This window comes from Centropristis striata, chromosome 16 (assembly GCF_030273125.1).
Source record: "Centropristis striata isolate RG_2023a ecotype Rhode Island chromosome 16, C.striata_1.0, whole genome shotgun sequence".
Taxonomy (NCBI): Eukaryota; Metazoa; Chordata; class Actinopteri; order Perciformes; family Serranidae; genus Centropristis; species Centropristis striata.
The window spans coordinates 15517542-15534546 of NC_081532.1; the positions used below are offsets into that span (position 1 = coordinate 15517542).

The 17005-nt window shown below is 39.7% G+C and overlaps 2 protein-coding genes across 2 annotated transcripts; both read right to left on the reverse strand.

Moving 5' to 3' along the window:
- Window positions 1-1766: 1766 nt before the first annotated feature.
- Window positions 1767-12590, reverse strand: pabpc4 (poly(A) binding protein, cytoplasmic 4 (inducible form)). The gene is made up of 15 exons (XM_059353987.1): window positions 11950-12590; window positions 8886-9079; window positions 7638-7753; window positions 6511-6650; window positions 6333-6427; window positions 6115-6252; window positions 5911-6006; window positions 5506-5775; window positions 5316-5406; window positions 4934-5029; window positions 3648-3778; window positions 3458-3548; window positions 3245-3375; window positions 2433-2557; window positions 1767-2348 (listed from the first exon to the last, which is right to left on the reverse strand). The coding sequence occupies exons 1-14, from the start codon at window positions 12140-12142 to the stop codon at window positions 2456-2458; spliced, it is 1884 nt and encodes a 627-aa protein (XP_059209970.1). The 5' UTR covers window positions 12143-12590; the 3' UTR covers window positions 1767-2348; window positions 2433-2455.
- A 1138-nt stretch (window positions 12591-13728) lies between these two features.
- On the reverse strand, window positions 13729-16318 carry zpcx (zona pellucida protein C). Its single transcript, XM_059353423.1, has 9 exons — window positions 15931-16318; window positions 15739-15851; window positions 15593-15666; window positions 15338-15509; window positions 15159-15264; window positions 15002-15087; window positions 14841-14926; window positions 13887-14751; window positions 13729-13811 (listed from the first exon to the last, which is right to left on the reverse strand). Exons 1-9 carry the CDS (start codon window positions 16141-16143, stop codon window positions 13790-13792), a joined length of 1737 nt encoding a protein of 578 aa, XP_059209406.1. The 5' UTR covers window positions 16144-16318; the 3' UTR covers window positions 13729-13789.
- Window positions 16319-17005: the final 687 nt, after the last annotated feature.

Here is a 17005-nt window from a genome sequence, read left to right on the forward strand (position 1 = left end):
CTTGTCCTGAACAGTAAGTATAGTTGTCAGCTAAATGTAGAGGAATAAAAAGTACAATATATGTCTCAAAATGTAGTGGAGTAGAAGTATAAAGTTACATAAAATGTACATAAAAGTACCTCAAAATTTTACTTTAAGTCCAGTACTTGAGTAAATGTACATAGTTACTTTCCACCATTGCTACCTGCCTCTTCTAACTTATACATATCAGTTAAGAGTCCTCCTTCAGAAACTGTATGAGGATTAAAGGGATAATTTGTGCATTATTATACAAAACTTGGTACAAGTATTGTTACTTGGTATTGTTGTAGAACCTGATAATGTAATAAATTCCTGTTAATGTAATAACCCCATTAATGTAATAAAAATCTGCACTTGAGTCCAGTGAAAATGTAATAAAACCTGATAATGTAATAACTTCCCAATAATGTAATAAAGTGCATTTCCCAATAATGTAATACACTTTTAACCAATAATGTAATAAAGTATTACATTAATGGGAGGTTATTACATTATCAGGTTAGCCTTCATTTCGCAAGTCCTGATAATGTAATAACTTCCCGATAATGTAATAAAGTGCAGCAGACCACCCATTACTTGAGTTCAAGTGGTGATACTGTGTAGGCAACACTAGCTCAAGAGCTCTAGAGCCACCAACAGGTCAAAGTTGAATGTTTATTAACTTTTGACCCGTTCATATATTGGTTAAAAGTGTATTACATTATTGGGAAATGCACTTTATTACATTAACGGGAATTTATTACATTATCAGGTTCTACAATTGTCAATGCACTCCTGAGGATAACGCTTTAAGGTTTTATTGATCAGCCCCTAGGTGGCACTGTGGTGGCAGTCTAATTTCATATTTGGTACCGTGGCCACACTATAACACTAAAGGCAATGAAATTCATAGGGGTGGTATAGACTGGCCCCTGTAACGCACACACCCCGACGGCAGCATGCCCCGACATGCGTGTACTGCGAGGGCCCGTTCAGTACTGCTTGTTATTATTATTATTATTATTATTATGTACACCTGTTCATTTCCTACTCTGACATGTAATTTGTGAAAAAAAGACTTGTTAGGCATCCTGGCTCACTGTTACTACAACACCTGACTAGAATATTAGCCATTGTTAATTTAACTATTAACACCTGTACTTTCTGTACATATCTGCTATGAAGACTTAAAATGGCTGTTGTGGAATAAGAAAATGTTTCTGACTATTCTAGGCTATCCTATTTTATTTTACACTCTTTCACTAATTAAAAGTGGCATCTTATATGCAGCCAAATAATATTTTGGCTACCACTTTTAAAGAGGCAGCCTTTATCAAGACTTTCTGCAATGTAACTAATGACTTTATTATTGGTTAATTCATCATCAATGTTTATATGCCACTAAAACTATATATACATATAAAATCTTTTATACCAAACAAAACATATAGTGGATTTATACTTATATAAAAGAGACTTAGAGAAGAAGAACAAGAGGAAAGAATGATATGTATAAAAGAATCCTAAAAGTGTGGCATATATTCTGCATGAAGTTTGCACTTACAATCTATATAATTGTACTTTTATTGTAACGTTAAGTTGTCCTTCTTATTTTTTTAATAAAATTGGATGCATTTAATGGTTTATGAAAGAATGCTTATCAAACTTATATCAAACATTATAAACATGTCTTAAGTAAAGAAAATGCCCCTTCAAGGAAATGTAATGTTTATTTTTACTGGTGTCAGTCATCTATTCAAAGAGGAAACAGCCCCAAATCATACAAATAACCCAGGGAAAATATATGATGCTTATAATTAAAATATTATTATTATTTGTGGTATTCTTCCTGTGCTCTTACTAATCTGCCCTGCGTTGGCCTTCTGTGCATCCCACTGACAGACACACACCTGAAACCAAAAAAATTAAGTAAAAGATGCAACAGTGGTAACCTTGATAAATCATCCCTTTATTGAGAATACCACACACCCATGATAACATGATAGAATGGAGGAGTCCATCATTTCAAATCAAACATTAAAACTTTCAAGCAAAGAAAAGGAACAAGGCTCATTTTCCTTTTTAGAAAAAAAGGTTTCTCTCCTTTGCCACAAAATGCAGGGTCTTCATTCCTGATTCATTTGTATTTTTTGCTTTTGGTATGCAGTTTAAAAGTCTTACAGAACTAGAAAACGATGAGCTGTAATATTTCTTCAAAATGTTCAAGTATATTTTTAAAATTATATTTTTCTTTTTTTTCTTTATTTTTGCATAATTCTTCAGAGGAGCCAGGTGTTTGGAGTCGGTGTTGTGTGTCACTCCCCATCTCTGCTCGTTTTTTTTGTGCCCTGAAACAACGCAATGACTCATTACAACCACAAAACTTATTTTCAATAATTCTATTGTGCATCAGTGTTCATTTATTATCATACCAATTAAATACAGCATGCAGTCTTCAGGATGTGGCGGCAGCAGCAGTAGGAGCCATGCTGCCCACTTTCTGAGTGGCATCTTTCTTTGCCTGGTGGGCTTGTAGCACCGCAACAGCTTCTTCCACCTGAACAAACATGATATAAAACATTAGAAATTACACACGATGATGGTATAACCAGACCAATATGGGATTTTTGACACTGATGACAATTAGAGTGGGAAATGAACACCATATATATAAAATAAAATTAATTTTAATTAATTAATTAATTATAAAATTAATTAAATTCAAATAAACAGCTAAATTAAAATCAGTAGACCGACTATTTGTTCAGTATCAACCAGCCGCTGGCAATTTAAATAAAAAATAAAATAAATAGCTAAATTAACATCTGTTACATACATTCAGTATCAATCTATTACTGACCATTTAAATGAAGAATGAATCAAAACAAATTGTTAAAAAATAAACTTTAACATTTTTTTATAAAAAATAAATAAAATAGTTGTCTAAATAATATCTGTGACGTATTTTCAGTATAAATCTATTACTGACATTTTCAATAAAGAAAAAAACACTGTTTGTTCTGTATCACTTCAAAATGTTGCAATAAAGCATAAATAAAAAAATTTAAACAGCTATATGACACCATTTCTAAACCAACCATAGCATTGTTTTCTGCATTATATGTTCCATAAAAAATGTTTTCATAATGACACATATGAGAAAACAAATGCAGATGCTGATGTCTGTGATAGGCCCATATCTACTGCAGATAATGTACATTTCACTTTGACATGATAGACGTACTTTTGAGCGCAGAGACTCATGAGACTCCAGCATATGCAGCAGCTCAGAGTTGTCGATCTCCAGCAGCATGCCAGTGATCTTTCCTGCCAGGTTGGCGTGCATGGACTGGATCAGTGGGAAAAGACGCTCACCTGTTTGAAAAAAATGAGAATAAATCAACCTAATAGATGCTAAAAAGCATGACAGTCCCTTCATTATGATGTAGGATTTTACCTAGCATCTGTTTCTGCTCCTGAGGGGGCGCAGCAGCCAGCATTGAGGCTGTGAGAGGCTCCTGGCCCTGAACGTGCACAGCCGGCTGAGCCTGAACAGATGAAGAACATAGGAAAGAATGTTATTTATTTTTTTGTAAGGTTGATATGACAAAGACACAAGATGATGTGATTGGTCTTTTTGTTCATACCTGCTGTAAGGGAATAGGCTGCACCACCTGGGGGTTGGGGTTACGCACACCAGTGGCATATTTGTAAGGAGGCATGGCGCGGGGCCCGGGGACTCCCATTGAGGGACGAGGAGCCATGGCCTGGCCAGAGGCTAGCACAGCGGAGGAGACATGGAGGAGAATTCAGCATCTAGACAAGCTCTACTTTTTAATTTGACCCCATTTACACTGGGTTTTTAATGTGTCTTGTGCCACAGATCACGCATTTGACCACATATATTTTGTAGTGTAAATGCCTGATGTGTCCTGATGTGTCCGAACAAGGACATAACAGGAAAACATGTCATCAAAGCTGGTCATGTGGTGGTCGTTTTAATGAAAGAGTTCCAACGGTCGTAAACATGGAGAGGAGCTCTGATGTACGTGGTTGGGGTGCAAGTGGAACAGATGTCGAATCTCAAGTTTTTCCAAAGAAAACTTGACAACTCATATCGTTAGCAGTGGTGGAAGAAGTATTCCGATCCCTTACTTTAGTAGAAGTAGTAATACCACACTGTAAAATGACTCCACTGCATTCACAACTTACTGAAGTAAAAGTACAAAAGTATCAGCATCAAAATGTACTGAAAGTATCAAAAGTAAAAGTACTCGTTATGCAGAAGGGACCCACTCAGATAGTTTTACATATTCCATATATATTATTGGTTGATTATTATTGGTGCATTATGTAAGCATAAAAGCAGTATATTCTTAACATACTGTTATGAGGTTTAAATTAAACAAATGTAAATTTTTATCACTTCACTATCATGTTTTTTATGTTAAATCTCGACCTGAAAAGTAACTAAAGCTGTCAGCGAAATGTAATGGAGTAAAATGTAGTGGAGTATGAAGTATAAAGTTACATAAAATGGAAATACTTAAGTAAAGTACAAGTACCTCAAAACCGTACTTTAGTGCAGAACTTGAGCAAATGTACTTTCCACCACTGACCATTAGCAGGCTGTTTATGAGGTAATCGCTAGCAAGAAAGCAACTAGCGACTCAAGTTGTTGTTGTAGTTGTTATCCAACGTGATAAATGTGCGCAGGGCAGTTTCATCTTCTAGCTGAAGAGGCTTATAGGTAGTAACAAAATCTGAACACCTGTGGTCAGCTGGACACGCATGATACAAACAGGTGTAAATGGTGATATGTCTTATCCGTCCACTTGTGATCCGATCGTCCAAGACGCATTTTAGTGTAGTGTAAACAGGGTCTTAGGGTCAATAAAATTCTAAACACAGACTCAATGAGTTGATGACGCACCTCGTGGGCCCTGTGTGCCGCTACCAGGACTCATGTGCCTCAGGTTGGCACGGGGTCCTGGCTGACGCAGCGAGCTGGGAATCCCTTGGAAACCACCTGGAAGTGACAGAAGCAGAGAGAAAACAATGAGATGCAACATCAAACTTAATTGCATTAAAATGTACAAATAACTACTGTACTTAGCACAATGATCATACTGAAAACATTAAATGTGATCTTTTTGGGTGAGTTTGCATTAGTTTGTCTCCTTGTATTACTGCGTGTTTTGTTATGACAACAGCGCCGCTTAAGTGTGAGACTTATTGCCAAGGAACTAACAGATTAAAAGATAAAATACAAGAGACAGATGCACTATTGCATTCATATTATGCCACATGCTCACCTTGACCTCTGCCACCTTGCTGCTGCCACCTGGGGTTGGGTCGCATTTGGGCCAGCTGATTGGGTGCATAGTATGTAGTCCTGTTCTGGGCCTGGTGGGTAAAAGCAAGTGAAATGTACCGCACACTTTACAATAAATATATTTTATCCTCTTAAACACACACTATCTTTTCAGACTTTGTTTCTCACACCTGTGGCACAGCTGGCATGAAGTAGCCACTGGTTGGCTGGAACTGATTGATGATGGCGTTAGCCGGCATGGCTCTCATGCCAGCGATACGCTGCATGTACTGGTTGGTGAGGTGGGCTTTGCGCTCCTCTTTGCGCTGAGCAAGAGCTACGTAGAGGGGTTTAGAGCCAACGATGCGTCCGTTCATCTCAGTCACGGCCTTGGTGGCCTCTTCAGGAGAGGAGAAGCAGACAAAGCCGAAGCCCTTGGAGCGACCCTCCTCTAGCATCACCTAATGTAGAGACAGATTGAGTCTGGGTAACTTCACACACATGATATTGTTAACACTGTTGCTGCTATATTTATATTGGAGTGATGTATCATCTCTTTTTCTAATGCATTGCAATATCTGTTAGATTGATCTCACCTTAGCACTTGTAATAGACCCGAAAGGAGAGAACTCTTTACGCAGCTTCTCATCGTCTATGGTGTCGTCCAGGTTCTTAATGTAAAGATTAACACCCTGAAATCAAAGAAAGACAGTCATGATATCTATGCAGCAGCTTCTTTGACATTAATGGACTTAAATTTAAGATTGATTATATTAATTAAGCGCTTAGTGTCTACAGACCTGGTAACGACTGATTCTCTCTTGTTTCAGCAGCTCGAATTTCCTCTTCAGCTCCGCCTGCCGCTCCATCTTCTTCTGAGCCCGGCCCACAAACACAGTCTTGCCATTGAGTTCGGTGCCATTGACGTCCTCTACAGCCTTGTGACAAAACCATTATTATCAAGGGGAATGACCAATTAAGACTCATCACTTGGTACAAATTTATGAGGCCAAAGTACCTTGTTAGCGTCCTCGTGTTTCTCGTAACTAACAAATCCGAAGCCTCTGGATTTGCCGGTGGGGTCAGTCATCACCTTCACGCTGAGTGTTTTACCTTCAGAGGTTAAAGGTCAGATGAGTGGATGTAAGGTCACATTAAAGCTTGGAGTGACACCAATGAATCTAGTCCCATTTTACCGTATTTGTCGAAAAGCGTCTTCAGACGTTCATCATCCATATCGTCCCCAAAGTTCTTGATGTAGACGTTGGTAAACTCCTTGGCTTTAGCACCAAGTTCAGCCTCCCGTTCCTTGCGAGATTTGAAACGACCCACAAACCTGAAGATAGAGGGAGAGCAGCGAAACACACTCTTGTAAAACAGTCCTGACTGAGGTGAGAAAACAAACCAGGATCCATCTCTTTTGACTTCCTTTTTTCCGGTCTAAAAACACTCGTTCCAGCAGAGGACGACCTGACCACGCAAGCACGATAAGTAAAAAAAAGAGCACAGGGACAGCATCCACAAAACACATCTACATTTCATCATTTGAATCATCATTCCTGGGGTAAACATTGAAAAAAAAACATCCAACTGCTGTTAATATCACCAGAGGCAGGCAGATATGTTGGCATGCTAGACATCACAGTGACAACCATCTTAATTCTTGGTCCAAAACTTGATGAGGAGGTGGATGGAGAGGGATGGAGGAACAGAGTCTCACAGTACAAAGGGAAAGCTGAGGAGGACCAAATGATCTTATATACCTTGCTATGACGACCTCTCCCCTTCCGCCATCCAGTATTGCATTCCTGCATTCGATCCATCACTAAAACACACAAGCGTGGTCATACACACACACACACATACGAACACTCCGAGACGGGTGACCAGCGAGTCGACAAATGAGGCAACAGAAAATGCGCCTGGTAGGAAAGATAAGAGTTAGTAAAAGTTTTTAGTTTGTTATCTATCACTTCAGAGGTTATCTTCATACTGGCGGTAGTGAGAGATGAGCTTATTAGTCAGATCATTCACACACAAAGTCACCAACTGAAAAAACACACGAAAAGTCAGTTCACTCAACACATGTAGAACAAACAAGTCAGGTTTATGCACATGATAAAACACTGTTTGATGCCTATAAGCTATTAATAACACCATAAGCTCAACAAGTACTGCACTGTACTACATCTGGACTGTCAATGTCACGATAACGTTCTACTATCAAAGTAATTTTAAGTTAAATTCTTCAAAAAGTCTTTTCAATACACTATCAATAATGAGCGCCCCTTTGTCCCCAGTTCCTAGATGGTCAGACACTCACACCTTGCGGTCATTCAGAAGCATGCCGTTCATCTTCTCAATGGCACGATCAGCGGCATCCTGGGTCTCAAAGTGGACAAAAGCGTAGCCCTTGGAGCCATTTTCATCACACACCACCTGGAGCAGAGGGAGACATGTGGGTCAATGTGCACCCAGCAGAGAGGAAACATGACACTTGTAGAAACTTGTTTAACTTTAAAGCAAAAGCTAGTTTAGGATTCTGGGTTGCTGAGAGTTAGATGAGAGGTTCAATACCACTCTTAAATCTATTCTTTAGATATGAAGCTGCAGCCAGTTAGCCTAGCTTAGCATAAAGGCTGGAAATAGTGGGAGGAAGCTAACCTGGCTCAATCCATTGATACACCAACTTTCATTTGTTAAATATGTGCAAAAACCAAAGTGTGGTTTTACACTTAAGATGCCACGTCAACAAGATGCAAATACTGGTAATTAGCGAGTATAGACTGTGTAAAAGAAGTGGGCGTAGATACAATGATGCCACGCATTGGTTTGACCAGAGGACTCCTTAGACTGTTCACAAGTTCAACTCTAAACAAGACATTTTTAGGTGACCACAGTGTTACAATAATTATTTTATAATAATAATAATAATTTTTATGAACCAAAAACAAACTATTTTACTCTAAATGGGACAGTAATTTACAGAATTAACATCATACTGTATTTAAGAAGACTTGGACTTAGCATTTGAGACCATAAATTAATTAGGGAAATGTTTACTGAGGTAATGGATAAAGTGGGAAGTAGTGTAATTTTCTCATAGACTTTCATACGACTGAACTTCTTTTTGCAACCACTTGCATCGCCTCTTGCTGACCATTATAAAGAATAAAAAGTTTAAGGCTCTTCCACATTGTCTTGACTTTGAAGTATATTTGAGTACCTTGGACAGACTAGGCCCGATTTTTCAGAGTCTTTATGCTAAACTAAGCTAAGCTGCTGCTGGCAGGCTTCATATTCCACTATCAGACATGAGAGTAGTATTGTTGTTATCCTCTAACTTTCAGCAAAAAAGAATGAACAAATGTATTTCCAAAAATGTTGGATCATCACTACAATGTGACTAGTTTTAAGAGGAGATAAAGTGTTTGAGTTTAAAAGATGAAGTTTTAAATTCATAAGAATAATATTCCAATTTGTAATCTAAGCACAGTTTTCCAAAAGTTGGATTATGTACAGCATAAAAGATCTGTTCTAAAGTTTCTCAGATGCAGTATGACAACTGTACCTTGCAGGAGAGTATGTTGCCAAAGGCAGAGAAGGTGTCGTACAGGGCTTTGTTGTCAATGGACTTGTCAAGGTTCTTGATGAACACGTTGCCCACTCCAGACTTCCTGAGGGAGGGGTCTCTTTGCGACCACATGATTCTGATTGGCTTTCCTTTCACCACATCAAAGTTCATGGTGTCCAGGGCTCTCTCGGCTGGAAGGAGGAGGGGCAAAAAGGTGGAGGGAAAGGTCATGGTTGGTTGTTTACATGGAGCATTGAGTCTGAAAACATCTCTGTCACTATATACTATAAAAAACCCATCTATTATGGTCAATTAACGCACTGTAGGGCTTTCACACAAGGGTTTTCTATTCTGCCTTTACCAGTTGTTATAGTGAAGCCATGCCTTTAAAGCACAAACACAGTATTGACAAACACAGTATTGAATTCATAACAGAGAAATAACACAAAGAGGATCAGTCATTTTGTCCTCCTGCGCAGTGTGTGCTACAATGGAGAATACCTGCTGCTAGCCGATTAACAAGCCACATGGCACATGGTTAAGATACTGCAGTAGACCATGAGGCTGATGAACAGCTGGGACGAGTGTGGGTGGCAGCTGCAGTGGGCAACCTGGGAGCACATGTCCCCCTTCTCCAACTCACCACATGCTGCTGGGCCACATCCCACCTAGGCCAGATACAGCAGCAGTGCAGCATAACAAAAATGGCCGTAAACTGTGGTGTTAGGATGGGATTTGTTCAATTTCCTCAAATCTTTATGTCTCATTTAAACCCAGTTTAATCACTTAAATTCAATTTATACCATTCCTCTCTGTGCATCTGTTGCTTTAACTCTTACAATATAGTCTCTCATGTCCATGTGGGCACACATGCCAAAACATCCTTTTGTTCAGTCACTCCACAGTAACAGACACACACACACACACACACACACACAGGCCAGGCTTTCCAGCTAAAAGTGTCTGGTAAACAAAACGGAGCTGCCTTGCGTCTGCTGGCATCAGCAGTTTGGCTTGCAATTGTACTTCACAGCCCGTGTGCTCAGAGAAGGTGTGTGACCGCTGTCAAACATGTGGTCTTCTGGAAGGTTCAGAGTGGGACTCATAGTTTAAAAAAGGCCAAAGTGATCCATGTCGTTCAAGGTTATTCTCCAAATATTAAGTGATGCCATAGAATGATGGTGAAATGGTGTGGTGAAATGTTAACCCAGTTGCTCTTCTTGTTGTTAAGTATTTCTATCACGTTAAGAACCTGAAAGCATTACTGCCAGGCAAATTTTGGGCTGCTCAGAGAGATGTTCTATATTTAGAGAGGGGTCCTGGGAGGTATGTGCTGGCATGGAGTGTGAAGAGAGCATTCTCTACCATTGATGGGGAAGAGACACTCTCAACAAGAATGCTCAGATGAGCAACACCAGGTCTTGTGCGTGTTAACACATACAGCCATGAAGCAATCCGACTGAGACTGCAAACAACCTTGACAACTGCTTTACTCCGTATGAAATCAGATGAACTGACCATTTATATTTAACTGCTAACTATTGCCCCACAGACACATGCTAGGGCTCCATTTAAAAACCCAACAGCTACCATCCCCCCTGTGTCCACACTTCCCCAATAACAAATGGTGTCTTCTCACTTGTGGCTCTTCTCACAAGCAGTGATACTACCTTCCTGGAAGCAGGCCAGTTGTAACCTATCGGTGCTTCAGCTTTTGGTAGCCGACTCAAGCGCAGATAAAGGGTGACAGGTGTTAAATGTTGATGCAAGAGGCAAAGAAGTCCACACAATGTAAACAGTGTCAGCAGGCCTCCAAAGACAACCACAACACCTGCTACTATTTCTCAGCGCTGAGATACCGTTGACTCTAGCCACGAGGTTCTAATAGATTAACCAGTGAAGCAGCTGAAAGGGGAAAAACGGTGAAATTAAGGATTCTAATACGTTATTTCGATGGCATAGAAATTAAATTTAGATTTGTGATCATGAGCAGAAACCAGAGAAATAAATCTTTAACTTGTGTTGTCATAAAGTTTTAAGCCTCAGGCTGCTTCATGGACAATGAATGGGAAACCAATGTTTGTTTTACTTTTTTAATGCACAAAAATTCTTAATTCTGTTGTAGTGTTACCAATGTAGCAATCAATTTTAAACGTTCCCTTGGATGCTCTCCGTACCATCTATAAAATCTTTCCCAATTCAGTCTATGGAGCAATTCCACACTTTTTTTTTTTTTACAAATTTGCATTTCGAAACTCACTAGTTTAAAAAAACTAAAAAGTTTTTGGATGTGGGAAAGAGTTGTTCATGTTTACTTATATTTTTAAGCCCTTTAGGAATAACATATTTACATTTTGAAAATGGCTGTAGTTCACCTTTAAGTGGTTAAAATATTACAAATATGATTAAGATCATCCCTAACAAGTTACAGAACAAAGATGGAATAAAATCCAAACAGAATCAAATATTTGATATTATTGCATTTACTAGATAATACACATCAAGCAGGCAGTGCAGGGGTTATTGTTCAGCTGTGCTTCTCTTGCTTACAGTGAACAAAGCAGCAGAGGGCAGTGGGAATTAGTTCCACTCAGTGGCCCTTTAAATAGGAGCAGAAATGGGTCATTTTGGGAAGAATAAGTTAGATCTGCAAATGGAGTTAATATTCCTAAAACATGAGCGTAAAAATATGTTTCTGTTCGTGCTTAAGCACATGTTAAAGTCTGCATGTGTGTTAGGGCTTTAACTATGGTAGCCTATTTATTACCAGGAATATACAATAACTGGGGCACGCTTATATGGGTCAATGAGTACACCAACCAGTCTGAGGAACTGACAGTCTTATTAGGATAGTTAGACTGCAAACATATCACTATTAATTAAAAAATGCAAGTGTTTTTTATTCATTCTGTGCTCCTGTTTTTGCAGACAGTTTTATGATTGACATTGGAAGTATATGGTGACATTGTCAATATTTGAAGGATGCATGCTTTCTGCATCTTAAAGCTACACATGCATGCAAGTTACGTGCTCAAACTGCACAGTGCGTTTCTTTCCTTACCGTCAGCAGGTTGGGAGAAGTTCACATAAGCATATCCGAGGGAACGCCGGGTGATCATGTCACGGCATACCCGAATGGAGAGCACCGGTCCGGCGGGGCTGAATTTCTCATACAGCATAGCCTCCGTGATATCGGGGTGCAGGTCGCCAACGTAGAGAGAAGCCATTGGATAACTCCCCGTCGCTGTGTTCATAACTCGGACTTCAACAATATAGATGAATGCAGGGCTCCCCTCAAATACGCCAGAAAAATGCCGGTATGAGCCGTGTTATTCCGGGTCCGAGCAGCGCTTTAATTCTCACTCAATAAAAAAAGACAGCCGGCTCTGTGGTCTCGCTTGTTGAGAAAATGTCAAAGCTGAAAACAAAGATAGAAATGATCTCTTCTGAAGTATTTCTTCCTTAAAGATGCCAACTTCGGGTAAAACCCGAGGCCTCTTGTTTCCAATATTTTTTGTAAATTAATTTTTTGCTGTTTTTTTAAAACCTTTGTATTTCTTTTAAGTATTCAGGTACTTGTTTTTATGAAGATTTTGTTGATTTTATATTTTTTATATTGTTTTTATTTTAAGTTTTTCAAGAGCGGTGAGTTAGACACTCACGGTTGTTTTGTGGTCGCGAAAGAGACTGCGTGAGGAAAAGCGTGGGCACTTTATAGAGAGTGGCGGTGCGGAGGAAATAGTGGCCAGGGTCAAACATGAGAGGAAAAAAAAAGAAAAACACAGCGACCATGCGGCGTAAAAGGGAAAGCGCACACTGTACTGTCCCAACTACAGCGCCCAGCTCCCGACAGCGACATCTGGGTGGGAATACTAAAGCCTCACACACAACATGGAAGGGAGATTTAATTTCTAATAATGCAAAAAAGAAATGACAAAAAAAAAAAAAAAAAAAAAAAAAAGCTTTCCTGTCTCAGATACTCATACTCACTTAGGACTTCACTTTGATCAGTAATCATTGAAAGACAGAGGATCAATTCTTTTGATAAACCATCAACTGACATGCTTATTCAAAAAGCAGCTACAAAGGACTTCAATTTACAATAGTTTAGATTTCACTGTAATGCACCTCAACTTGTAAATAGCCTACTACATCTCTAATTTCTCATGAAATTTTTCCTTTTCATCAATCTAAGCCTTTTTTTGCTTGCAACCTCTAGAACAGTGTGTGAACGTTCTGCAATTCTTGCAAATAAAACAAATTGCTTTTCACATCCTGCTTTGCCTCTTATACGAAAAAACATTGGGAATGGCATTTACCCCTAGAAGCCATGGGGTTCTGCTGCCCCTCCCCACTTTATGATTATTATTTTTTCTTTTTTTAAAAGTCAGTATGATCCATCATGTTGGGAGGACTTCCTTTCAGAAAGTGACCACAAGCCACTTATGCATGTTAATTTAGGCTCACAACAAGTACTTGTTTGTATGAACCCCTTAATATGTTTAAGGAAAAAAAAAAAAAAAAAAAAAAAAAAAAAAAAAAAAAAATCATATATGAGTTTTCCCCCCCTTTGTTAAGATGCTGTTGTAGGACTTGCAATAGGATGTAAAGTAAAGTCGGTTTATGAACATAACTGGATTTCACAGGCAGTGGCCAGAGCAGCTGGCACCAAGAAACCTAATCAAAGATCAGGATAATAGCCTCCAATAGGAGAACAGAGTCTGAAGAATTCATGCCAGAATCAAGATGAGTGGCAGAACACCACTGGTCTACATCCAATTTGGGAGACAGTGTTAAGAAAATCTGTGCAGAATAGTGTTAATATGAAAAGACAACTGGATTAATGCTCAATGTTTATTCAGTTAAAAATTAACATTATAGAATATTCTTTTAAGATTCGGTTATTCTGCTTTGTCCATCCTCCTGAAGATGAGAGAAAGTACCAAAATTAGTCAAAGTCACATGCATAGAATATACTGATGTTACAAGACAAGTTACCTCAACAAATCCAGGAAAGCTGAGCGCAGCCCTCCGTGTTTGGGCTCCTGTTTCACATCTCTTCTCGCCACTCCTTTCCCTTCATGTTTCACCACTTCTTCCTCATAACTCAGAGTCTTTGATCCATCAGTACCTTTGGAAAACTGAAGTTTTGAGCGAATTATTGGTTGGGCATCATTTTCTTCTTCTTGGGGGAGCACAGCTGCATCTGCCATCTTGTCTCCAATTTGGTTACAATCAGTCGGGTTAAGGACACTCATGGTTATCTCAGCTGTCAGAGGGAGGTCAAACTCTTGTGGGGTCTCTTTGTCAAACATTCCAGATCTTATAAAACGCCTTTTTGTTTGGGATTCATCTGTAAAGGCGGCTTTTCCCATTAGTGGAGGAATTATCCAGCCATCAACCAGTGTGAGAAGATTCAGATCGAACATAGGAGCGTCACTTCCCAGCTCATTTGCACTTTGACCTGCAATCATGTTCGTGGGCAGCTTCTGAAGGGACTGCTGATCTGTTGCAGGTTGCAGCTCAGGAAGGTCCTTTGATACAGCATTGCTTGCCTCAAAAGTGTCTTCAGATTTGGAACCAAGATTCTCATCGTGTTTTGGATCTTGCACCTGTCCAGGTAGCCAGAGGGTCAGTTTGTTAGCTGGGTCCTGACTCACCACCACCACACCCTGAGGAGGTCTGGATACAGAAGTACCAGAAACAATTGAGCCTTCAGTGGCTGCACCATCAGTTTGCACGGAGTCGGCTGCAACAGGAGTGCTGGAGGCTTGTTGCGGTTCAGAGACAGAAGGCTCAGGACTTGCTGCGCCATTATTGTCCACAATGACAAAGGGGCCAGCACTGATGATGGCCTTTGCATCTGGAAGGACACGTTCAGTAGAGTTAAACAGAAATAGTCCAAATAAGTCAATTTATTGTGCCATCTTTTGACAAAAACTAAGCACAAACCTTCAGGAATGTATTTGACAGACAGGCCTTTACATCTTGAGCTGCAGCACTCGCACACCTCTACATTCCCACCAAGATCCTCCCACCTTAGAGAAAAGTCCCATTAGGTAATGAAAGACAGAGTTTTACAGTAGTTCTTTAAGTACGGTTTGGTTAAATACCTTGACTCAATCAGGTTATAGTTGCAGGATTTAGAGCCAGAGTTGACACCATGGTCAGAGAGGAGGACACTGCAGTGGATGTACATCTTCAGAGGAGAAGAGAGTTCAGTTACAGTTAAACAGCAAAAACAATTTTGTAAGAAACAAAAACCCTTACCTCAGAAATAAGATAAGATGTGTTCACAACAAAATTAACCACATCTGCTTTGTTGGACTCCACAAATCGCACAACGGCATGACGAGAACCCAACGGGGCTGTGCACCTGCAGAGAACAGAATCACATGTTACTAGATCACAGAGAAAACTTTAGAATTGAATCCTGACTGGCTGCTTACCCTTTATTCATGATGACTGCATGTTTGAGTCTACTCTGATGCTCAGGAGATGCAGAGACGAAGCAGGACTGGATGAAAAGCTGCTGCTCTGGCCTGGTTTTGGCTGAAACCTGGAGGTTTACAACCTGGCCTCTTTTATAGACATTAGACTCTGCAGGGCTGGTCCAGGATGCTGCAGGGAAATTAACACATTTGTGACTAAAAGAAGAAACAGTCCAACCAAACAGTACATTTCTGACTCATGCTCTAACTCACGATTCATGGCTTTGATGTTAAAGGTCTTGCTATTCTCAGGAAACGTTGATGAGTCATAGTAGTTCAGATAAGACCTGAAAAGACAAGATTCTCCTTTAGTATGGTTTATCTGTGACCACTGAGAAATGTTTGGTTACAAGATTTACTTCTTTGGGATGCAGGATATGTGCACGGTAGGAAGAGTTTGCCACCAGTTGGGGAGAGGTTTTTTGAGATTCAGATGGAGGGAGTTGGTAAACATCAACAAGCCATTCTGCTTCTGTAAGAGAGCAGCAGAAAAAAAAAATCTTACAAAGCTGTGGAAATAAAATGACAAATAAAGAATTTAGTCAACTTACCACAGGGGTAGTTCCACACTCATCCAAACCGTAAGTGAAGACAAACTGATTCGGGAGCTCTCTATTGCTATAGCATCCATTACCCAACTGGATTTCCTCTCCAGTCAGAACAAGATTGTTGGCTCTCTTATCAACCAGCAGAGTTAGCTTGGATTCATCACAAGACACCTCTACCTTGGGAACGATCATCATGGGAGGTAAATCAGCCAGCATGTGAAACTCAGGGCTCTGAGTCCGCCACGAGCTGAAGATGGTGTCATAGGGAGTGAAATGAAAATTTCTTTCAAAAGGGAAAGGCCTGGTGTTGTCAAAAAATCTTGGAACATCCTGAAAAAAGGGATGCTGCTTTTTTATCACTGATCGGGCAGTAATAAAATTTCCCAGAAAAAGGCAAAGAAATATCTTTAGTGTCCCCATTGCAAAACTTCACAGTGGGCCAACCACTCTGATTACTCTGCTGCCTCAGGTGTGTCATTAATAATGTGCAGCAGCAGGAGGGACAGGTGCTGGTAATCCTGCTAACGAGGAGGCCACCCAGTGATGCTGCGTTCAGGGGAGACGTCAGTGCAGCCAGGAATGCTTTTTTATGCTATTTGTGTGTTTTGTTGTGGGCATTAAGCAGCTATATATATATTTTTTTTGTTGTGTAATTTGTGCATTTTAATCCTGACTTTCTCTTTGATATACCCTGACAGCTGAGATATATTATTTCTTACAGCAGCATCATTCACTTAAAGAAACTCAAAATCATGCATGATTTTTATTTTAAAAAACTGAATTCTAAATGATTATACTGCACCTATAGATGCCAAAGTTGGCAATATATTTGATGTATTTTCTGGGATCATGCAGATATTATCATTTAAAGATAAAATTGTGCATTTAAAAATATATATTTTCATGTAGGGACCACACCACATTTACATATTCACATGACTCAAATAACCAAAGAATCAGGATGGCGAACTCCATACAGCACAGTGGTGGAGAAAGTCTTCAGAAGTGGTTCTCAATCTTGAGGTCCCAACCCCCTCTAGGGGTCGCCAAAGCTTTGTAGGGGGTTGTGATGCCTTTT